This window comes from Lycorma delicatula, chromosome 1, assembly GCF_047948215.1.
Source record: "Lycorma delicatula isolate Av1 chromosome 1, ASM4794821v1, whole genome shotgun sequence".
Taxonomy (NCBI): domain Eukaryota; kingdom Metazoa; phylum Arthropoda; class Insecta; order Hemiptera; family Fulgoridae; genus Lycorma; species Lycorma delicatula.
In genome coordinates, this window is record NC_134455.1 from 122094988 (window position 1) to 122120275 (window position 25288).

Here is a 25288-nt window from a genome sequence, read left to right on the forward strand (position 1 = left end):
CTTAGTCAATAGTAGCTTCATTTACGGCAGCAATTAAGGGATTAAATTTGGCCTTGGCACGGGGTTCGCGTTTTCTGGACTTGGTTAGCTAGTTCAGATGGTGATATGTAGGAAAAAAATAGTGAAGATGTCCGAATGAAGCCTAAAGCGAAGGCGTTAGCTGAGATAATAAATTTTACTGATGTAAATGACTGCCGAGGCATTGCATCAATCGTATCCCGACTGAGGCCTGGATGGACTAGGAGATCTAATCAGTTACAGGGTCTAAAAACGATCTCCAGTAAAGCCCCTCAGGGATCAGAACGGAGAGGGTGGTGTGGTAACCCGAATCACTGCATGGTGGGGGGTGTCTTCCCAAACGGAGTTGGGATATATGTTTATATGTATGTTTGTTCCACTTTAGCTGCTCAACAACTGAACCTATTTAGATATATAATCCCGCGATGAAATCTTTACGTTACCGGGAGTGTCATTGGGTATATAAATAAGTGTATTTATAAATATATACATATATATAATATATATACACACACATATATATAAATATTTATATGTAGACGTGGAGATTATCCGGTTAAAGCACATGTTTTAATAAATTGATTTAATGAACTCTGCACTGTGAGCCTCTATAACTGTGTGAATTGGATTTGAATCAGTTGAATGAATAATATTTCAAAAATAATAGTAATAAATATAACAATATTACATAAATTTAAATAATTTAATTTTAAATAAATATATTTTTAACAATAATAATAATGAGCTTTCCGTTGAGGACTGCCTGTAAGGCTATGGTAATGGAAACGCGAGTACCATGTGCGAAGCTAGACCTAACAATACCAACTGGTAACAAACGGGGTGCCCATCGGGCGCTGTTTTGGGAAGAACAATTTCTTTTGCATGAATGTGCTTCACCTTCGATCTAACACATCACAGTTATTCATTAATGTTATACCAACCAATCTTCTTCCGATTTTAAAAATTCAAACGATAATTGCTAGTATAATATAATTCACGATTGAATCAAACCAGTACAAAAAGAGTAATGTTTGTCAGCAATGTTTATTTCTTTTTTCGGCAGTCGTGCTTTTTAATATTCATCAATTTTCCGTTATGGTTTCTGGAATCTGTTAACTTTTTTTTTTTTTTTTTTTAATAAAATATAATTAGAGTTAAAGTTAAAGGTATAGTACGCATATGGTTTTATTCTCCATTAATATGGCAGTCAGTATCGAAAAATGTATTGCTCAATACAGGTGTTAAACAAATTATTTTCGTAACATTTTTGGAATTTAAGAATAGCGTAATTAATGGAGAACATATTTTTTAAATAACTTACAAGAAATATATTTTAATTGAAAATATTTATTTTCATACTTTTTGGGTCTTGTACAAACATATCAAATTTATATATTTGAAAAACTGAAATATTTTATGAGAAAAGAGTCGATAAATTAAAAATATATAATTTTGTTTCTTTATTCATTAATGAGATTTTGTATTTAAAGAAATAAATCTGTCTGGAAAGGTTTTTGCATTTCTTTACTTATCATTCTTCTTTTATAATTTTTTCAATCCATTGTTTAAAAACTGTTAGATCAGTGAACAGTACAGGACAGTACTGTCTATCTAAACAGTATCCTAGGAAATTAAAATAATCAATATTAACACCAACCAACTTTCCATCTTGAACTAATGGATCACCACAGTCTCCCTGAAAAAAAACATATTGAGAAAAATTGAATGAGAAATTTTATTCCCACAAAATGACAAAAATCTTATCATTCAATGAATCCTGTCAATAGAAACATTTTCTTTGCATCTTCAAAACAAAAGAAAAAAATTTACGAAATTTAGATGTAATATTTGATCTATTGAAATAAATTAATCTGTTTATAAACTTTAATTTTGACAAGCAACAACCACATTTGTTTTATGAGAATGTTTTATCCATGGTAATATAAAATTTGAGCATTAAATAAGGCACACGGATTTTATTACAATCTAAATGAACTCAATTTATTGTTATATTCCGAAATAAATAAATAATTTTATCGTATATTTTAGCAGAAAATCATAGTGTGTAACAATTTATTATTTTATGCCGTGGATTTATTTTTCGTAATCTTTAAACGTGACAGTACTCTGTACTAGTCACAATGTGATATGTTTTCAAGCAAACATTAATAATATCTATGATGAAACGTTAGGTGTAGAACGTAAATATCAATAGATATCAAACAAACCTTCTGATATTATAAAGCATTAATAGTCCAGACGGAATCTTTTTTAAAATGGGGATATTTGGACTTTTTCTGTATGATCGCTAATTTTTGCTTTAATGTCGTCGGAATATCATCAGAAATAATTATTTCTTTATATGCTAATTAAAACGATGTGCTTACATTTTTTTGAACTAAATGTTAAATAAAAATCAATGTTTTTCTACTTTTTACCTAGATAGCTGGATAACTGTTCGTTTTAGAAAAAAAATATGAGAAAAGAAAGTTTTGTCTTTCAATATTACACACAATATGGTCATTAGTTGCAAATCAAAAAATACGTTACGATTGATGCTAAAATAGCGATAACTGTCAAAAAATAAAAAAAATATAAGATTTCTTGGAAATTATATAACATTATATTATACATAGGACCTATAGATTTTGCTTCAAAGAACTTTTTGGTATATAAAGCAACACCACAAATTTCAACAAATCCGTCCGACTGTTTTTCCACAATAATTTTGTAATCCTGACTAAAAGAAAACCATACGATTTTTCCAAATTGTTTAGAGCCTGTAATAATGTATCTAGATACATGAAAATATAATTGCATATAAAAGAGCATTGAAACTTTCAAACGTATTTTTAAACATTCAAATCGGTAAATTAATAGAGCCTAGGGATTTTTTCAAACATATTTGCAATCGTTAGCTTTTAAACAAACAAATCTTCATGAATTTTTATATAAATTAGATTTAAAAAGCACAATTTCAAAGTGCTCCGTAGTACACTTTTTTAAAAAAACGTTTCAATTCGTTTCTTCTCTCCGGAGATATAACCGATCAAATTTGACTGCCATTGGGCGACTTTAGGAATAAATTATCGATAAATTAATACACCAATATTTAGCTATAATTTGCGTTTCACAGTATTGTTAACCTTATAGCTTGTAAGACATCGATTTAAAAAAAAAATACGTAATTTTGTTTCTTAAAATTCAAATTTTGTTTAAATTGTAAGTATGTTTGAAAATTTCCCTAGGCTCTCCTAATTAACCAATTTAAATTATTCAAAATCCATTTAATAGTTTGAGTGCTTTTTAAAACAAAAAGGCTTGTTTTTTTTTTAATTTTTGGCAGTTATTGCTATATTTGCGTCAATAGTAACGATTTTTTGGTTTGTAACCTATGAATTTGTGTGTAAAATTTAATAACAAAACGTTTTTATTTTCTGAATTTACCTCTAAAATGAACACGTATAGATCTAGAGACAAATGAGAAAAGTAATGAATAATTTTTAATTTTTTCTATTTTAATTAAAAAATTTTAAGCGTACCTTTTTCAACTGGCGCAAAACGAAATAGTCACTTTTGATGATATTCCAGTGGCATTAAAGAAAAAAATAACGATTATACAGAAAATGTCCAATCTAAAACAGATACCTTCTGGATTATACAAGAAATAGCATTCACAGTTAAAGCATTGCTTGATACGTTATTCCTTTTTCAAAAAGGAAGATTATTGGTATTAATTCATTTTTATGTTAGAAAAACGAGGGGATTTTTTATTAGTCATGATTTTGACAAACGATGTCAAAATTACCTGTGAAAATTAGGGTCAATAAATTATCGATGAGAAAATGTAATGTTTAGATTAACTGATACGTAAAATTGAATGAATGAAACTTGTTTGTGTAATTTTCATTTTTATTAAATGAAAAGACTATATTAAAAGAACATGTACGTACAGAATATAAGTGTATCTACCTTCTTTTTACTGTAAATATTATTAAAAAAAAGCTAATAACACAGTTGTGTTCTCAGCATTTTTAACCGTCGCGCGTCTAAAGCCGCGTTTCGGGGAAGTCATACAACTCAGGGTTGTTTGTGTTGCACGGCTTACACACACAGTTTAATATAAAATATTTATAATTCATTTAAATGTAATATTTTCTTTGTCTATACTATTCAATAATTGTAACTAAAGTACGCGCGCATATAGTAATCAAATTTGCGCTGGTGTGGCGGTATCTATCACCATCAGCGGCGATGGTCGGCACTAATTTAACTAACGTAATTTCACAACTTAGAACAGATTTCGCTTGTACGGTCGGCAGACTAAAAGGTAGCCCTAATACGAGTAGTTTCCGCCTACCGCACGGTATCGTACGAGGCCCTCTGCGCTCTCGCTTCAGTTCCGCCAGTCGACTATCAAATGGGAGAAAGGTTGGATATAGCTCATGGGTCGAGCAGGAGAGACGCAAGAGAACGTATGGTGACCGAATGGAAAAACAGGTGGGGTGCAAGAAGCTTGACACAATGGACCAAGCGAAGTAAACATGACCTAGACGCGTGAAACGACAGAAACTTTGGTGAAGTAAATTTCTACATAGTGCAGATATTAATGGGGCATGGTAATTTTCAAGATTACCTGCATAAAATAGGCAGACGTGCGTCACCGTCATTTATGTTTTACCAAGACAAGGACTTAGTTGATCATACAGTCCTCAAATGTCGAAAGTGGGACATACAAGGGAACAAGGCGAGTATCACACAGTACACACCAAATACCCTTGTGAAGTAGATGTTACAAAGCGAGAAACATTGGAGGAGAGTCAATACATATGCCAAGGAAGTAATCAGGAGTAAAAATCAAGAGTAGCGGCGCCGGGCTATTAGTATAGGAACGGGAGGACTGTCCCAGAGGTGAGGGCTGGCATGCCCAGGTGTGCCAGTGCATATGATCCTCTCGGGACTCCAGGGGATGGTAGGCACAATAAAATAGAAAAGATTCGACGCTGTGTTTTGGGCAGATATGTCAGGACACGGCGTCAAGAAAGGGCATAATAAAGACTCCTCAAAAGAGCTGACCGGCGAGCCGACCTTCCATGCCTGACACAGCCGGTTGGTGAGAAGGCTTATGTTCCGTTCCACGTTGACCTGTCCGGTGTTGCAATCTAGTGGTTGCTACCGCTCACCGGCGAGTTAAGCTACGATCATTTTACGTCAGAATCCCGCGCAGAGCGGTTGTGTTTTCATTTCAGTCCAAGGGAACTCATAATTTCTTGATAATGTTTAAGTTCAATTATGACTAAAGTATCATACATTCTTAAGTTTAATGTAACTATTGTAATTCAGTCAAAATTTCAAGGGTGACAAGAAATTAAATATAGCGATTCAAGAACATAGCGTTGCTTCATTTCATCATCTACCATCCCATTAAAAATACAGTCCACACTAGCTCTAATTTCTACCAGCTCGTTAACCAGACACTCCTCTGGGTGGAGTTATACCAAACAGTCCGGACCAACCTAGAGGAATAGAGGAAAAAAAAAAGGTATTGAGTTAACCGCACGATTGATTACGGACCCCGCCCAAATTGAGTTACTATTATAACTTAAAATATTATTAATTTACATAATTCGACCGCTCACCAATAACGTCACAAATTAGAAGTAGTTTAAAGCATTTTATTGGACCGGTATGCAATCTTGAAAAATGTTTTGCAAATATTGTTATTTTTTTAATTTTTAAAAAGTTTGCTAGAAAAACGACCCAAATTAGTTGAAATATCGAGATACTTACGATGAGCTTACTCTAGTCTCAACCCTACTGATAATTTAAGTTGAAAATTTAATCGCATCAATGCCCCTTTATAGAAGCAATCTGATAAACTTTGGTAAAAATCTGTCCAGGATTTCTGGAGATTTAAGGTGTTTTAAACACCGAACACATGTACATACGATCATAAACATTCGAATAATTTCCAGCAATTTTTTTTTTGGTTGTTTAGTTGATAAAAGTGAAAATCCTGTGAAAACTGCTTGTGCCCAAATTGAAATACAATAGTTCCCTTCTAGTGCTATAACGCTATCTAGACGGGAAAGTAAAAATGACAGTGTCTTCTCGTATGTGTAAATTTCATAACATAGGTATTAGTACGACTCAACAAAAAAATATCGATTACTTAATTAGATATACAATTTTACAGACAACTTTAGTGATCTTTAAGGTATTTTCTTTAGTGAAGTGGTCTGAAAACTTTATTTATCACATTGAAGTACTAATTTTTTTGCAGCTACGAAATTACAAAAAAAGATCCATTAACATGAACGTTTAAAATTAATTAAAGTTAACAGATGGATTTACCAGAAGTTATACTTAATATGAATTGCATTATCGTAGATGTAAACTTTTGAATTTATTACTCGTAATATATAATAGTACCAAATGGAGTACGGTACCACTTTTGTACTTTGTAAGTTAAAATATATATGCTTTTTCCATAAAGTAAAATATTATGAATTTAAGGATTGCAGCGAAATCTGTTAAAAAATTATTAACCCCAATTAATTATTCGAGTTAAAAAGAAATATATTGTTTATTATGACATATATCAATGAACATTTTCCCAAATTTTTTTATGATATGATTTATTGTTTGATGTATCTACCCACAACTTGGTTAATGTAACGTAAGGAAAAATATATGTATTCCAAGTACAACGATTGCGTTTATCACAATCGAAAGCTTATAAATAACTATATGTATTCATATTGAATACAATGTGAGAAATATGTTTAAACAAAATAGTAACTAACAAAAATACTTACCTTATATGCAAAGGTAGTCGGGTTTTTGAATCCACAAATTGATGTGTTTGATACTAGTGATGCAACATATGCCTTTTTGCATGTTTCTTTGTCTATTACTGATAAATTTGCCTTGAGAAGGGTATTATGTAGATAAGGAGTCTACATAACCATAAAAATAATTATTAACACATATTTAAAGTTCATTACAAGAATAACATTTAATTAAATTTTTAAGTAATCATCATTACATCTGTAAATTGTAAAGATTGACTAGTTATTCAGAGGAGATATTTTGTTATATTGATATTTTATTTTTTAACATTAGGTTATGCAGTTTTTTATTTATTTTAGGCAAACGAAATAATGCCTTTGGCTATATCTAAAAAACTTATTATTTACTGGTAAATAATAATAAGTAAAACTTATTATTGGTTACTGAATGAGAATGACAAGTTTCTTGTTGTAATAAAAAGCTGTTGTTTTAAATCTAACTCATAAGATGTAATTTTATCTATTTAGTGTGTGCGTTACATATGATCCTAATAAAACTTAGACCATTAAATATTTCTACTCTGTCTGTCATATTAATATACAAATGTAGGACGTTGGTAAATGTTCCATTTCCATTTCCAATTTCAATAACCAACATCATTAATTACTTTACTGCTGAGTTTAATGCTGATTACTTTAGATTCGTTTATATTTCTTTCAAAAAATTAACTTTCTTCACTTTAAAACATTTATTCCCAAGTGCTTTATTGAAAACAGTTTAAACAACTTTAAGGAAAAGACATAAGGTAAATTTTTACCTGTAACTAATAGTTATTTCTTCAGTTTTTGGCAAACCCGTTTTATTTTTTTTTAAATAATAAATATATATTGCATTAAATTATTTTTAATTTTCGCTATTAATTTTTTTTTTAAATTAATTTTATATTTTGTTTTATGTCACGCATTTGATATATAACTGAATATATTAATTGTTTTGTATTTTAGTGTTAAAAATGTAATTGTAGTAAAGAAATTTGTACTTAATTATATGATTAAGTTAATTTTTTTTATTGTGTTGCAGCAATTTTTTTTATTTCATGTATATATTATAAAAAACGTCAGCTCTTATCTCTTTCTTACAGTTGTTTAAACATGTTTATTCAGAGTGAAATTTATTTTTACTTTCTGTTTCTAATTGTGGGAAGGAATTTATTATCAGACACTATAGAATTAATAATTTTATCTTCTCTATTGTGATAATTTTTGTTGTTAATACATAGATAACTTCTTTCGGTTTATTAAATGAGAGAACGATTTAGGCTAAACAACTTATTACCTAGTCGGTTGCTATAAAACCGCTAAGTGTTAGTCCTGGTAACAACTGTGAAATGGGGTGTGTTAACGCTTCATCAATCACTACGAAACGCGTCTTTTTAGTTTATTCCTCAAAGGATCCTACGAAAATAATCTACGCAAAATGATCAGCAATACCTCATTGAGAACAGAAATGGAATTTCAGGAAGTAAAAATGGATAGAATTTGCACATCATGATCCTTCAAACGTACACTCCTGAATGATAGATTCCTGTTTTACGCACAGAAAAAGCTAGGTGATGTTAATGACAATTTATTTCTTACTAAATTTTACGAGCATCTTCCGATGGAGGAGACTTCCACATCCGTTGAACAGGCAGAACATGTTAAAAATCCTCCTATCATGTTATACGGAATTGCTGACATCACAAAGTTAAATTAATTAGATCCTGTAGTGAGGAAAGCTGATATCAATATACGAGCTGTAAGTAGCAAAAGCATTTGTTCTTTCTGCAGACATAGAAACATATAAAAAAATAATACAGGGATCCGAGAAAATTATCTTATAAGTTGCAAATACACGAGGCGAAATGAAAGAGCATTCAGAGCAGTCTTGAGAAACTTTCGCCAATCTATTCCTTTGGTTGTAATGAAAGAAGATATTGAGAGTAAAGTCATTAAATTAGGAGTACTGTCAATGTCCTCCGTAGAACTACTAGAAAACCATTACCCACATTCTTTCTGATTTTAAAACCACAAAGCCACTACAAGATTTGTTTGCCGTATATTCGGGATAAGATTGACCGCTTCAGTTATGATACATTGTTAGGTTAATTAGACATGTACGTGTAGATGCCATTGTTCTGAATTTACTGGGTAACGGTGTTATAATAAATGGACCTGAATGATGATTGTTTAAGATACTATATTTAATTTGATTTTTTTTTGGTACTTTTTATCTTATCCATTTGGATAAGTATTTTAATATTCCTTTGTTTCAATTGTTACCTATTTACTTATTTTGTTTCATAGCTGTTATATTTTTCGTATTCTTGCTTTGGACACATGTGTTCCATTGAGTGGATAAGTTACAGAAACCAGTCATGATAGTGCTTATGATATAATATGTGAATATTAGTGCTTACTTTTGACTAGAAGTATGTTTATTGACCTAGACGTTTACTTATTTTATCCGTAGAATATCAATGGATGGCCCTTTCTAATGTGATATTTTATCCTATTATATACTAATTGTTTCGTCAGAAGAAAGAGGATTTCATTTTTTTTCTACAGCGAAAAAAAATAAAACATGATAAGTAAACAAATTTTACCCAGGTTGTATTCGTTCCCCAACCAGTAATCACAGCAAGGCTTTGGTTTTTTGGAGGTTCAGCAATCGTTATCTCTTGCACATTTTTTGAAAACTTCAGAGCTGTTTTTAGTTTAAATAGGGATAAACAATATCCCGTACCAGCAGTCCAATTGGGGTGAATTATAATTTTTTCTATTTCAGTCTTTTCTAATTGTATCTGTTCGTTGATTTTATTGATTCCAACTGCTACTTTCAGGAAAGTTGGATCAGCGCTGTAAAGTAAAATTCAATATTATTTGGTTAATAATAAATAAATATCTTCCTTATACCATATATATATATATATATATATATATATATATATATATATCCAGTTAACATTGTCCATAATGATTGATTGTGTTTTATTTAGAAATTTTATATTATCAGTACGGTACTAAGTCGGTCAAGACAAATGCAATTTTTTTTTCAGGTACAATCCATGGAGGTTGACCAATGCAAAATTGATCATTCCTGTGTTTACTTTATAATAAACTGTACACTTTCTTTATAATAAAATATATCTGTTACAAACATTTTCTTTAATAATGTAATAAAAGTTGTTACTAGATTGCTTCTTTTTGTGTCGCAATGTCTTTCTTTTTAAAATATGTAATAAAAAAGGAACCAAAATTAATTAAGGTGCAGATTGTAGTTAGATTTTTTACACGATTTCAATGCAATGATGGGTAAAAACAGTGGAAATGTATATGATTTATTTTATTATCACAGTGCAGTAATCTTACATGAATAAAATAATAGTAAAGTAACCACCGTTTTAAGGCATTGAATTGCTTTGTAGGAACACTGAAAAAATATCCTCAACCACAACTGAACGTGGTTCACTCAGTACGTAGTTTTCATAATTTATTTAATAATTATTGTAATTGCATTTTAATGCGGAGGATAACGGCAAAACATGATTCATATTTGGTTGGGAATCATTAGCACATTATTGTAATTACTACAATCGTTATTTTTTAAAATAATAATCTGCTTTGTTTTATTATTTTATATATTAATTATTTTATAAATACTTATCTTTAATAACTAATATTTATATTTCTTTAGTAAAACAGGAATAAGGATTTTGTGTTTATTAGGACTTTCATTTTATTGTAAATGACATGCACCTTATTTTGTAAGCTCCGATCACAAACCGCTTAGATGTGACAGTATTTTATAAGGCCATTTCACAAAAGCTTATGACAAAAAAGCAATGTGAATGTTTTGTGTGGTTTTCACTTTCTTCATTAATTAAAATTGAGATTATTTATTACTGAAATAAGTAAAATAAAAGGATAAAACGGATCAAGTAAAAATATTAAGTAATATCCATTAAAATATTAATCTTTATAAATACAACGAAACTTATTTTTATAGTTTATTGTGGATTAAAAAAACAAATAATTTTTTATAAAAATTAAATATTATGGTTGGTACTCGTTACTATTATTATTATTACAAAATATATAAAATTAATAATTTATTAACAAAATAAATAGTACTAGTATTTGGCCAGAATATATTTTAATTTCCTCTTTTTTGGGGGTCTTAAAAACTGACATGACAACGAATTTACCAGGGAAGGATGGTAATAGTACTAATGGCTAAGGTGCCAATACTATATCAAAATGTTCGAGGCCTTCGTACTAATTCTGCCGAGGTTTACGCAGCTTTTACTGATTTTGATTATCACTTCATTGCACTGACTGAAACTTGGCTGTCGGACGTCCATAGTAAACTTCTTCCCGGAGTCATAAAGAATTTCGTTCAGACAGAAACTATGAATCTTCCGTTACTGACCGTGGTGGAGATACTTTAATCACTTTAAAGATAATATCAAATGTGTTAGACCCAAAGGTCTGGATATGACTATTGAATTGGTTGGATCGAGATACCAAGAACAGCATCAATAAGCCTAATAGTGTTCATTATTTTCCACAACCTGTGTACCCATCTGTTTTGAAACACTATTTTAATGATTTAATTATACAAATAAATTTCTTGAAATACGACTATTAATAACTGGTGACTTCAATACACCCGATGTAGTTAGGGGTGATCGTTTTTTTCTTTCTGGTTGCAATTATAATTCTAAAAGTCAATCTAAGCACATTTTCATTCTTCTTGAATTTTGAACTTAGGATTTTAAAACCATAACTCTGCACGTGGAACTAACCTAGATCTTGTATTGGCAAATGTCTGTTTCATCGCTTTCTTTGCATGGTGTTCTGCACCCGGACAAACTGCATAATCCGTTTACGATAATCATACATGATTTGTCGTTCATTCATGATCATGTTATGAATCGTCCCACGTATAATTTTAGAATGGGAGACTTCAAATCTCTTTTTACAGACGTGACCAATGCCGATTCTTCTCTGTCCTAACCTTGATAAGGCTGTGATAAATTTCCAGCACGTGATTAGCAACGCTATCGCTAAGATTTTTTCTGTCAGTCGCCGTCGAAATGAGGTTTCCGTCGTGGTTTTCAGCCGAACTTATATCACTGATTAAGAAGAAAAACGTAGAACATCGACGATTTAAATTAACGAGACTTGCTTCTGACTACCACACGTTTTCAGAGCTACGGAATAATGTTAAATTGATGCTTTCTAGGGATAAGTTTAACCATGCAAGGCTCGTCCAAAGCGATCTAAAGTTTAAACCATCAACATATGTCTCAAAACATAGCTCTAATGCAGATAGCGTCGTCGTTGCACTTCTCCTCGATAATGTACCAGTCACCGATCCTCAAGTGCTATTTACCCGCTTTGGAGAGTACTTTCAATCTGTGTTTCAGTCATTTTTAGAGGATGTACAACCGGATGCCTCTTCAACGTCTAAAGATCAGATGAAATGTGATAAGCGTGACATACCCTATGTCAGCACTGATTTATTACTATTTGCCATCAACGAAGTTAATCCCAAGGTAGCCATTAGACCTTATGGCTTACTAATATTCATCATCCAAAGTATGAGCATCGTGATCGCCCCTATTCTTGCCTCATTATGAAACTGGAGCTTAAAATCAGGTACCTTCCTCAGCCTATGGAAGAAGGCGATCGTTACTCCTATTACCAAGCCTAGTGCCTCGTATATTTCTAATTTCCGTCCTATCCTCCTTTCCTAAAATTTTTGAATCAATCCTATCAACTCATATATTTCGTAATATCCAACATAATATCTTTGCTTCTCAACACGGCTTCATGCATTCCCGTTCCACTACCTCAAACCTTAAATGTTTCCTTGAACAAATCAGTCCTGTTGTTGAATCTCAAGGTCAGGTGGACGCCATAAATTTTGACGTTCAAAAAGCATTTAATAAAATACCGCATTACCTGCTCCGAAAGAAGTTGGCCGTATTTGGGTTCAGAAAGTGTATCTTGTTAGGTGGATTTCTTCATACTTTAATAACAAAACTTTTGTTGTTGGATATGCTCAATGTACTTCCCGTCGTGAATTCTTCGCAATCTCTGGAATTTAGAGGGTTCCAAGCTTGGCCTTTTGCTGCTTCTACTTTTTATCAATGAAATTACTGAATCCGTCTCCGCTGGTCTAAATATATATGTCGATGGCCTTAAAATTTTTTCTCCGGATTTAAAGCAAACATGATCGCTTACTGTTACATAATAATATTAACTCTGTCATTGGGCAATAAGAAATCATATGCCAAAAAGTTTTTCAAAAATAAAACACATTCCGTTCTCCCGTAAGACTAACATTAGTTGCTTTAGATACACAATAAATTATCTTCCGATTAATACCGTAAACCCCGTCACCGATCTAGGCATACTTCTTGACTAAACTGTACTATTCTGAACATGTAGACAGGATTGTGAGCAGGGAAATACGAAATCTTGGTCAGTCAAACTGGCTTGCGAGACCTTTTTATGATCCTCGCACTTGATCAAAGGCAACTTGAATATTCCATCTCAACCAGGAATTTGCGGAGAGACTATGCTTGGAAAAACATGAATCCATTCAGAACAACTTTCTATCTTGGCTTTGTCACGAATTTAAACTTCAGAATCCGGGCCAAGAACAGCTTAAGTCACTTTATAATTTACTATCTCTTGTATGGCGAAGACAATACTTTGATTTACAGTTTTTTCATAAAGCATTGCATAGGTGTAATCTTACGGAAAATAGAATACAGCTACGTTTACCCGCAAACAATATTAGAAACTTTTGTCCTCTTGTATATTTTACGCAACTTATTTTATCCACAGAGATGCTCTTTTACTGCGGTAAACAAATATGATAAAATAAATTTTTTCCATCCAAGGAAGAATTCTTTTTTTTTTAAAGAAATTTTTCTTAGTTTTTGAACTAAGAAGTTTATATTACAGTATGATAAACATTTGAACAACTGGTGCTATAAAACTGGATTGCTACAAAATTGACAAAGACCCTCTTCTGCTTGGCCATAGTTAAATAATTTAATTTAAAACTACTTTCTATTAATAAATAAATAATTATTTAAATAATTAAAAAACAGTTAATTATGTTTGATAGTGATATAAATACTTTTTTTATTATTTTTACCTACACATATATTTATATATTGATAGTGTTACGTAATTACCAGCAATTCTATTTAAATTACAATATAAATGTAAATGGATGAACGATGTAAGATGTAAACGTAGAAATGTGCTGTACAACCACTTAGTTATAAATAAAATTATTATTAATGTTATCACTCTATAACTACCATAATTAAAACTCTAATTTTTATTTTTGTTGTTATTGAATTTATAATTATTATTATTAAAATGTAATATTTAAAATTGTTTTCTGTATTAGTATATTTTTAATTATATGGTTTTTTAATTTTTTTTTTTTTTTGAATTGTTCACTATGTAATTATTGTAAGTACATCTTGACCTGTACCTTTGTGTATATACAAAGACTAATATAATAATAACTAGTGTAATATAATTAAAACTCCAATTATTACTTTCATTTTTTTGAATTGATAATTATTATGTGGTTTCTAATTTATGTGTAAATTGTAACTTTGAATGATAGTATATGTTTTTATGTACTCTTGTATAACATACAAAGGCTGTAACTAAGAAGCTGTTCTATTGCACATACAAACAAATAAATTAATTAATATTATTATTATTTTTATTATTAGTATTGTTAACATTATTATTAATATTTTTGATATTTTTATTGTTATCGTTATTATTCTGTTGTTTTTTTTTTGTTTGTGTTATGGCATCGACTTTTAAGGTCATTAGCCTTCGTCACATTCTATAAAAGGGGTTTTAATAACCATCACCTTCATCATATGGAAGGGTGTAAAGGGTACTTACATTTTATTTAAAACACCAAAAAACAACACAAAACACTTAGACCATCACATATATTAAAGACACAGTTAACACTTACAGAATATAAAGAGCCCAGATATTAAAATAAAAAATAAATAAATAAAACACTAAAATGAAAAATAATGTCTTTGCAATAATAATATACTTTTTTCCCTTTTCTTAAGCACCCCCGGGGCAACTGGAACCGCGGTTAAGCATTGCATCAGTCGCACTAGGATATCGTGGTAGTTGACTACCCTCCTATAAATTTCCCCGTAGGACTTAACCCATCGGGATCCTCCCTGCGTCATAGGAGCAATTCGACCACCTGTTTAGGACAGCCAAAGAAAACCTCGACGGGGAGGCTTCCCTTGCCGGTCCTGTTCTACCTGGTTAAAGATATGCCTTGCACATACCCTTTGGCCCGCGCCATCCATACACCGACGAGTGTCCCCATGCCATCACCGGATACGACCCGACTCCGCCGCCCTTTCATGCAGGCGACCTGGGCGCCGTAAGCAAGAGGGCTACCTCTCGGCTCTATACATGCCACGCTTCAAGACACCCCTTTTTTTCTAAGTAGAATTAAACTACTTCGCTTAGAGATTCCCTAACACAGCTTGAATTTTCTTATAGACTCGTTAATAGTCCACTAGCGTGCAAATACGCTACTATTTTTTCTTCATTTCCAATTTCCAAATCAGCAACAATAATATTTCTTAGACCGAACCTCTTTATGAGATCCTCATATATGATAAATTCTTCCAACAGATGCTTGCCTTTAAGTGCTTTATTATGAATACCGCAAATTGGTCATCCTTCACCTGTTAACAAATATGAATTTATTAACCGCTTTGTTCACCGCCACATGTTCTCGGCGAGTTAGCTTCACGTTGCACTTGCTTTTATATGAAGAGGTTTTAACTGAGTTTATTTTGGTATTTAATCTTCTCTAATCATTACTCCACCGCTTTATTATTGTTGAGTTAGGCAAATTTTAACATCTGCTACTCGTAGAGAAATTATATCCAGGTTATCACAGACTGTCGCCTTCCAGGCAACTTCGTCTGCTCTTTCATTCCCTGAAACCAGTGTGCCTTGGAGTACATACAAAAATACATCGCTGTCCTCGTTGATATAAAACGTACAAAATGGACAGGATGCTTGCAATAAGAACGTACATAATGTTCTTAATCCGAGTGCACTTACACAATCGGACATATAAGCACACAGTTTTCACAGTAGTGTTCCGAGTAGCGTAGAGCTTGCTGTATAGCAATAAGTTCTGTCGTTTAAACACTTGCCATATGTGGCAGTTTCCAAAAATTGGATTCTCCATTTATATACATAGAGCATTCAACACCATGTTCGGTTTTAGAACAGTTAGAATAAATTTTAATGTATTCTTCGTAACTACTTACGGTTGATAAAATCATGTTGGATAATAAAGTGCAGGCTTCTGTTTTGTTTTGTCAAGAGAGATATCCAGTCTTCTGTTTGCCGCTGGTAAAAGCCATGGCGTATTCCTCTTATAGAAATTTCTAATGTCTCTATTAAAGATATTTCATATTTTGTTGTCAATTCGTGATAACTTATTCCGGCTGATGCACATTCCGGCTGGAATAGGTAGCACAATGTTCATATAATACAGCCAAAGGATGATTGTTAAACGTTTTATTATTTATATGTGTACAAAAGCCCCATATATTTGCTGCATATCTTAGCAATAGGATCTCTCATCTATAATGTAGTTGCTTACATTATAATCCGGCTTACGATATTAGACTACTCGCCGGACTTACAGAGAACGCGCCTGTGGCATATCTTATTCCGCTGTTATGTATTAAATCTAACGTTAGTAAATGCGACTTTTTAGCGAATGAATTTACAACACATCCGTAGTCGAGGCTTAATTGAACTAGTACTTTATTCAGCATCAGTAGTATTTCTTTTTTTTAGCTCCTCTAATTGATGTTTGATAAACATTTAATAACGTTTAGGACCTTTTTGCAACTAACACTGAATCTTCTATACGATTCTTCTATATGTAATCCCCATGTAAGGGATTAATTTAATTATAAACCTAAAAATCGTACATTGTCCTTGAATTGTATACAATGGTCAAAATAGGACTTCAGTGAGGAATTCTCTTCCTAAAGAAGTGTACGCAGACCATTTTCCCCGGTGAAAATTTAAAACCATTATTCCTCGCAACATCATTGAGGGCGTTTTTCGCTCGTTGCAATATATACTTCACCATAGCTACAGTTTTGTTGGCCTACACAATTGCCAGATCATCGTCATAAACGCTTTTGCTGATTTCTACTGGATTGACTAATAATAATTTATTGATGGCGATCGTGAACAATTACCGCTAAACGGCGAGCCTTGAGGTACGCTACTTTTCAGTAATTTTAGTGATGAATATTCATTGTTAACACGTACTTGGAAAATAAGGTCGTTCATATAGTTGCTGAGTAAAACTGGCTGATTGCCGCGAATGCCCCATTCTTATAATTGAAGCATTACTCCATTTGGCCAGGACATATCGAATGTTTTCTGCAGATTGAAGAAGACTCCGACCTAATGTTTTCTTGTGATAAAGCTCTTATATATGATGTTCTCTAAATTAAGCATTTGATCAGTAGTCGAGTGGTATAGTCGAAAACCTGCTTGATGTGAAAATAAAAGATTTTTTTTTATAAAACCCAAACGAGTCGGTTTACCATTTTTTTAAAACATATTTCCCATAGCCCACGTCAAAGAAAGAGGATGGTAACTATTGGGATCTGTTAGATTTTGATTTTTCTTTGAAACAAGAACAATTAGTGCTTTTTACCACTGCTGTGCTTACATTCTATCCCGCCATATTTGATTGTGTAGTTCTTACATTCAATATTTTGCAGTTTTATTCAGCTGCCTGATCATGACATAATGAATTTCATCCGAACCAGCAGCTGTATTGCAGGCTTTCACCAATGCTTTCACAAGTTCTTCTATTTTGAATGGTACAATATATGAATAATTCATTTCAGTTGTGAAATTTAATAGACCGTCAAATTCTTTTTTTTGTTTTCTGAAATATTCATCGTTGTTAGCGGTTTTGCTTGCTTCTTCGAAATGATTGGCTAGTAACTTTGTAATTTCTGTTGCAGTATCTCTAACTTTATCTTCACATTGAAGGAAAGTTATGGAAGTAAAGTCTGTATGCCCACAAATAGCTTCCACTTTCCTCCAAACGTCTGTCGCAGTCGTATTACTGTGAAGGGGTGATAGGGAGACGACACGCATTGCTGCGTGTCGTCTCCCTATCATCCCAACGATCCAAGGATCGTTTTTTAGCACGTATCAAAAATCTTTTTCATACGACCTTTATTCTTTGAACGCGATTAGATTTTCTAATGTTGGAAGTTTCTTAAAAGAATTATTTGACTCTCTTGTTTCATCTTTCCACCACGGAATGGGGAGCATAAATTGATGTTGCTTTACGTTTGCGGGCGATTACAATCTTCTTTGCCTCAAAGTAGCTGACTTACTCTCGAAAAAGTTTCATCTCTCGTAATTACCAGATACTTAGGTTTTGGTTTTGGTATATTACTCTTGAGTATAGCTCTCTGCAAATTCTTAACCTCCTTTCCCATTCTTGTGTCAAAGTTCTTTCTTCGTTTCTCCTCAGGCAAAACAAATGGTTCTAGACGAGGGTGTTTACGTGAATCCTCTGTCACTTTTGTGATTGTTTAGGCTTTATGATATTTATCCTTTCTCTAGCTTGCTATACCACCGCTTCAGTGCTACCAACCCTGGAGATCCGGTCAGTTACTCTGGTGGAACCGGGATACATGCTAACAGAGAGCGGATGCGCAGTCTCTGGACTGACTCCAGGCCCATACACACCGAGGTTTTCTGGGCTACCATGCACCGACATTCATTCGCACCTTAACTACATACCTGCCGTGCCTGGATACCCGCCGTGCACAGACGGCGGCGAGTGCGCAGCTACCTTGCAAGTGTTGGAATGGCGCATGAAGCACAGAGAGAAGGTGGAAATGTGGGCCCGGAACAATTCGACCGGACTATCAAAACTGGCTGCGATAGAGTCCTGTAGCGGCTTCGGCCAATGGATGGACCCTTAGTTAGCCAGTCTGCTGACCAAAGAGTGCCTGGAGCCGTCATGACCGCTGCTTCCAGGGAGCCATCTTTTAAACGCAGGAAAAGATGTTGATCTTCTGACCTCAGCGTGCTGCGCGCAAGATTCAGGTCCGCTAGAAGAAAATACCAGCGTCGCACCTAACAGGGGTTATTATTGATGACGTGCACGATGTCGTCTGCAGATCTACTGGTACGCCCATAATGAGTATGTTCATGCTACCAAGGAAATCAGACTTAAGTTATGGCAAGATATTATCCGCTGACTCAGCGCAGCTCCTGGCAGCTTGCAAAATCATGTTACCGGCCAAAGCCATTGCACTATTGCCGTTATGTAACAACGGTAATAGCAGTAAAATGTAAAAATGGCGTTAGGGTGGAAGCTACGCCCTTCTCTGTCATACGGGCTGTGGACCCTGTAGATATAGACCGTGTGGTTTCTCGAATATCACAGAAAAATGCACTGGGGACTGACCAACTTCACCTGGATATATTCTACCATCGGCTGCCTGTCATAAAAGAACCGCTTGGCAGGCTTGGTGCCTTAGCTGGAGCTGCTTCCCGACTAGTTGGAAAGTGGATTTGGTGAGGGTGCTCTTAAAACCAGGAAAGAATAATAGTGAGGTCGGATGTTGTCGAACTATCTGCCTGTTGCCGTTAATCGGCAAGCAGTTTGAAAGGTTGGTTGTGGAACGACTCTGGGAAAGCATTGAGATGAACTGCTTTCTACATCAAGGCCAGAATGGCTTCACGAAAGGGGTTGACCTTAAATGCTCTTGCCGAGATGGAAAGCGCCGATTGTAAATATGTTTTGAAAGTTTTTCTTGACATAGAGGCAGCATTTCCTTCATTGAGATGAAGTTCTGTTTTCTATACGATGGAATGCCGCAATATTCCCGTAGCCCCGCAGGCAGTAGTACGTGACTATTTGTCTAATTGTACGACTCTGTTTTAAGATGCGCACCTAGCTGTGGAAAAATACGTCACCAGGGGAATCCTGCCGGATTCCGTTCTTGGTCACCTGCTGTGGAACAAGGTATTTAACTGGTTTCTGGGATTGACATTTCCAGAATGGGTGACGGCCCAGGCTTTTGCCGATTATTTTCTCCTGTTAGTTCGTGGTAACTCACAACGGCAGCTACAAGACCGACCGCAGGCGGCTTTGTCAACTGCAGAGGGCTGGATTGACATTCAAAATTTAAAGATTTATTCTCCCAAGACGAAGTTTATGCTTCTCAAGTTTGGAGAGAAATTATTCCATAGTCGTAACCCCCATATTAAGTATAATGACTATGTAATCAGCCGAGTTCATATGTACCTAGTTAATTTGTTTGATGAGAAGTTGCTGTTTAGCAACCACATTAGGCAAGCAGCGGCAGACGACTTCACAGTGATGCACAAACTTAGAAAGATTGTTAGGGAGTACGACGGATTGTCTGACCGTCAAATGTACATGGTGTACTAAGCTGTCTTCGAAAGCATGATCTCTTACACTCATAAATTAGGCGCATAAATTGGGTTTTAATAGAGAACTTTTACAAAATTTAAGGAGTTCCCAGCGCAAAGCCTTAATTGTATGCACTGGTGTTTTTAAAATAAACTCTTACGAATCTACCACCATACCGGTAAAGGCTCTCCAACTCAATTTAGTGGTTAAGTTCGTGCAGTCATTTGGAGATTGCGAAGAGGCCGGGAGCCAAAATATTTGTGATGCGGTTTCTTTTAACACTTTTATAACTGTTAACGAGAAAATTTTAGCCAACTGAGCAGAGTTTTTTTTTGGAACAGATCGTCATTCACCCTAAATACTAAAAATAATAGTGAAAATTTCCATTCATGGGCGATTATATCCTCTGAAATTTTGAATGAATACTAGTTTTGTAAGAGATTTTTTATATATATTAGTCAGAAAAAAAAATGTGTAATGAAAAAATAACTACACATATTTTTTTTATTTCTGCTGAATCTGAGGAACATCCATCATTTTATGGGTGAAATATCTGGCTCGCTAACCGGTTCTACTAATGTTATTAAAGAGCGTATGTGGGCCTGCGTCCTACTGACTAAACGTTCTATCTCACCAACTCCCCCTTCCGGGGCCAGACCGCCTAAACATTACACAGCCTTAGAAGGTGTCTTCGGGCTTAGGGAATTCAGAGTCTCCATGCATCATCACCGTCGCCCATCTAAGCAAGCACAGACTGTAATATATTTCTCCGTCTGTACGGACTGTACTAAACCATCAAGAGTTCAGACTGGTATGGGCCCAATCCGTCGTCATCCGTCATCGGTACCATTAAAATCTTGATATGAAATAGCTGGAGGCTGCTAACCCTCAAAAAATTTCTGATCCTCAGAATGACCCTATTGTCTCTGTCTGCTACCACCTTCTCCGTCCGTGCTGAGATTACTAACGCGAGATCATCAGCAAAATCTATAAGAGGAGCGTACCAGGATAATCTAACTCCAGCATACCATGAAATACGTGGTTCCAAATTAGGGGAACCAGGACGTAGCTCTGAGGCATCCAACTTGTTATCTGGAACCAAATATCTTTATCATCCATTCTCTATACGAGATTTCTAACTTGTCGGTAGCGTTGAACCATTCTTTTATGATAAGTCTGAATGTCCCGCTCTCCAATCACCTGGAAAATTGATTCGCAACTGAGGGAGTTGAAGGCATTCATTACGTGAAATAAAATTACCACTGGTATTTGCTGGGTACGCTAAGTGCTCTCCGCAGCGCTGTTGGCATTCCTCATGAACTCTACCAAGGCATCAGTAGTAGACTTGCCAGCTCTGAAGTTGTACCGCTTCGAACTTAACCCTCCTTTGGATTCAATATCTTGCCTCATCCTAGACTCCAGCATCCTTTCCAGGAGCTTACTCATACTGTTGACACGACAAAGCGGCCTGTATGGATTTGGTGTTTCCTCCACCCCTGACTGTTTAATTAATATCAGCCTGGAAATTTTCCAGCTATCAGGAATGTAATCTTCTAGGAGCATATCATTCAAAACATTGAATACTGTCGCCAGTGAAACATTCACCAGGATCCGGACGATCTTAGCAGATCTTAGCAGATCTTAGCATTTCTACGTATAGAAATTTTGGTTCTTTACAGCTCACAATAAAGTAATAAAAAATTTAATGATTCAATGGTGTTTGTTTTCCAGTAAATTTTTAATTTTATTTATAGGAGATTGCCTATGTGTATTACTCCCTCGTCCTCACACACTCTGTCTCACTCTCTCTATATATATATATATATATATATATATATATATATATATATATATATATGTATGTCTGTGAACGCGCGCGTGTGTATGTTGATACGTGTAAAAATTTCAATATATTATTAACATTTCATACAAAAGATTATTATCCTTTCCGTGAATATTTGTTACAATTAAGTGGATATATATTCTTAAATATATATATATATATATATATATTTAAGAATATATATCCACTATATATTCTTAAGAATATTAGTGAATATATTTAAGAATATATATATTCTTAAATATATATATATATATATATATATTTAAGAATATATATACAATATAAGACAGCATACAGTATATATACAGTTAAGAATATATAAACATGCACATTATTTTATATATAATTATATTTCTTTCAGATTTTTTATAAAAATTATTACTAAAATTTGCATTAAACATGTACCGAAAATAAATTTTTAAAGACGAGATTATAAATTTAAATAAAATTAACGTACTTTGGTTTTGTTGTGTAATTTAATATTTTGTAAACCGTTTAATAACCACATCTATTCTCATTAGAGAGAACAAAAATGATAGCATGATTTGTCCCATTTCATCATTTTTTCAAGATTATATTAAAACTAAAATTATATTAAATTTTTAATTTTACAATAACAATTGTAATGACTTCTTTCATTATAAAAGTAAGAGATTGTTATTTATCACAGCAAAGGATGATTTATATTTTTATATAGTCTAAATAAAATCAGTAAATAATATCACTTATATTGGACTTAACTTACCCTATTACAATTGATACTATCCATTTCTTATTTAATATTGCACCAGAGCAAATAAACTTGTCTTTTCCATAATAAATTGCAGCCTGAAAAAAGATAGTGGAAATATAATGAATAAGGCCAATTTTACACCGAAAATTTTAAAACTAAAATTGACAGAAATGTTTGAAATCTGTAACATCCTTTTCCTAATTTCTAGTCGTGGAAAAAATATATGTACATGTATAATAAACAAGATTAGCCTAATGCAGAAGCTTTATCTCGTAAACAATATAATTTAGAATCTCATTTTATTAATAATAAAAACCACTTGAAAGCATAAAGGCTTTATCTAGCAATTTAAAATTATCTCTGCAACGTTTTCAACAACCTTTTTTTAAATAAATTTTCTATTTCGGGATTTTTCTTTTTTTTATTATATTTAGAATGATAGTGTTAGTACAAGAAAATCCCATGTATATTTAAAATATTAAACCAATTATTTGCAAAATTTTAGCAAATATTAACATTGATGATAATGTCAAATATATACTCCTGGTCAAAAAGAATTTTAGATAAACACTCAAATAAAAATACAAGAAATAAAGTTTTAATGGATATTTCTTAAAATTCATCAATATGAATTAATTCAACTGGAAAGATTGAGAGAAATATTTAATACTTTTTGGGGAAATATTTAGAAAGTTTATAAAATATTAGAAAGGAATATTTTATAAAACACGAAATTTTAATCGTTTGGAATAATTAATTTTTTTAATTATAAGTTAATTTATTCTTTTAATGATGATAATAAACATTAATTCTCAACTAGGTAGTTTGAGGGGATGGCACCACTTGGACCCGTGTAAATGCTCATTTGCGCCTGTCCGGCTCCAGGGGGGGGGGGAGATAAAAAAAACTGAACTTGTAAAACAAAAGTAATAATAAAAAAATATGATTGCCTTTATTTATAATAACAATATTCTTATTACTTTATTATTTTCGTTCATTATTATTATTTTTATTACTATAATAATATAATAATTATTATAAAAATATAAAATATGTTTATAATTTTTAGTTTTAAATTTTCTTTTGTAGTGATAACATCCATTAAACTACAGAACACATGATTGTAATTCCATTTCTCTTTTTGTTTTTCTGTAAGTAAGCAATCTTTTATAAATTAATTATGTACAGATTTATATACTGAATATATATATATATATATATATATATATATATATTTGTATTATTCTATTTGACAACTTTTTAAAATTCGGGCGAGAAAGGATTTACCAACTTAAACTAGTCCAGCTACGCTATTAGTCAATCGGGTGTGTTACTTGGGAAGAATTTTATCATTTCATTGGAAAGCAAACTTGACGTAACCTAATTTTGTGAAATCAATTGTTTTTTTTTATTGATTGCTTTTTTTATATTTTGCACGATGCTTGTAGTATGCGATGAAAACAAGCTACTCTGTGTACTAAAGTTTATTAATAGTAAGTGATTTTAAGTGAAATTAAAATTACAATCTGAAAAAGTAAAATTTACTGAAGTATAATCATAATGTATAGAAACAAACCTGATATGGGTGATGTAATAAGTCGGTGGGAATACCGTGAACTATTTTATATGATCCTTCATTCTGAATCTCTGGTAAATTATTTAAGTAAGGAAAGTTTAAATTCAAACTCCCTACTGCTGAAACATAGAAAAATTTTATTGTAAATAACTTTTATTTATGTGAAATTTTATTAAAAAAGAGTATATTAGTGGTAAATTCTTATTTTTATATAATTTTTAAAAACATTTTATGTTAATTGTAAAGATTTAATTATCATACCTGTTGCGATCGAAGAAAGAGCTAAAACTGTTGCAGCAATCATGTTAGTTTGATGTGGAAGTGAATTCTATCTTTCGCCTTTTTTTGTTCTATTTTATACCTTTGATAACATAAGCAAAATATATTACTTCAAGCGTCACCTGCAATGATTTACTTGTATTTAATGTTATTTATAACAGTAAAGTAATAAACCCTTATTTATTGCCGATGTAAGTTGAGTAGTTGTAGGTTTTCTGTGTCAATAATATTTTAATTTTTCTTTTTTTAAACACATGTATTTTTTAATACACTTGGTGTAGAATAATTCGAATGACTTCCTTCCTGTTTATTTTTATATAAGCATATTACTTGTTGACTTTTTTGGCGGAATAGTTAAAATTTGAATACGATGTGAATCTCAGTACTATATTTTTCCAAAAGTAGAATATGTAATTAATTAAATAAATCTTTTATTTTTTGTTTTTAATTTATAATAAAT

At 32.6% G+C, this 25288-nt stretch overlaps 1 protein-coding gene across 2 annotated transcripts; it reads right to left on the minus strand.

The window, feature by feature from the left end:
- Positions 1–1345: 1345 nt before the first annotated feature.
- On the minus strand, positions 1346–24895 carry LOC142318173 (trypsin-7-like). 2 transcript variants are annotated; one of them, XM_075354718.1, is made up of 6 exons: positions 24811–24895; positions 24550–24668; positions 22986–23068; positions 9455–9707; positions 6837–6977; positions 1346–1714 (listed from the first exon to the last, which is right to left on the minus strand). In XM_075354718.1, exons 1-6 carry the CDS (start codon positions 24851–24853, stop codon positions 1550–1552), a joined length of 804 nt encoding a protein of 267 aa, XP_075210833.1. In that variant the 5' UTR covers positions 24854–24895; the 3' UTR covers positions 1346–1549. The 2 variants fall into 2 exon arrangements, with proteins under 2 accessions (XP_075210833.1, XP_075210834.1); XM_075354719.1 differs by having other exon boundaries at positions 24550–24665; positions 24811–24881.
- Positions 24896–25288: the final 393 nt, after the last annotated feature.

Excerpts from the sequence above, each read along its gene's own strand:
- LOC142318173 (XM_075354718.1), bottom strand. The coding sequence starts at position 24,853 with ATGATTGCTGCAACAGTTTTAGCTCTTTCTTCGATCGCAACAG. Across the intron at positions 23,069-24,549 it reads TATTACATCACCCATATCAG|GCTGCAATTTATTATGGAAA; the intron begins GTTTGTTTCTAT and ends ATCTTTTTTCAG. Across the intron at positions 9,708-22,985 it reads ATAGTATCAATTGTAATAGG|CGCTGATCCAACTTTCCTGA; the intron begins GTAAGTTAAGTC and ends TTTACTTTACAG.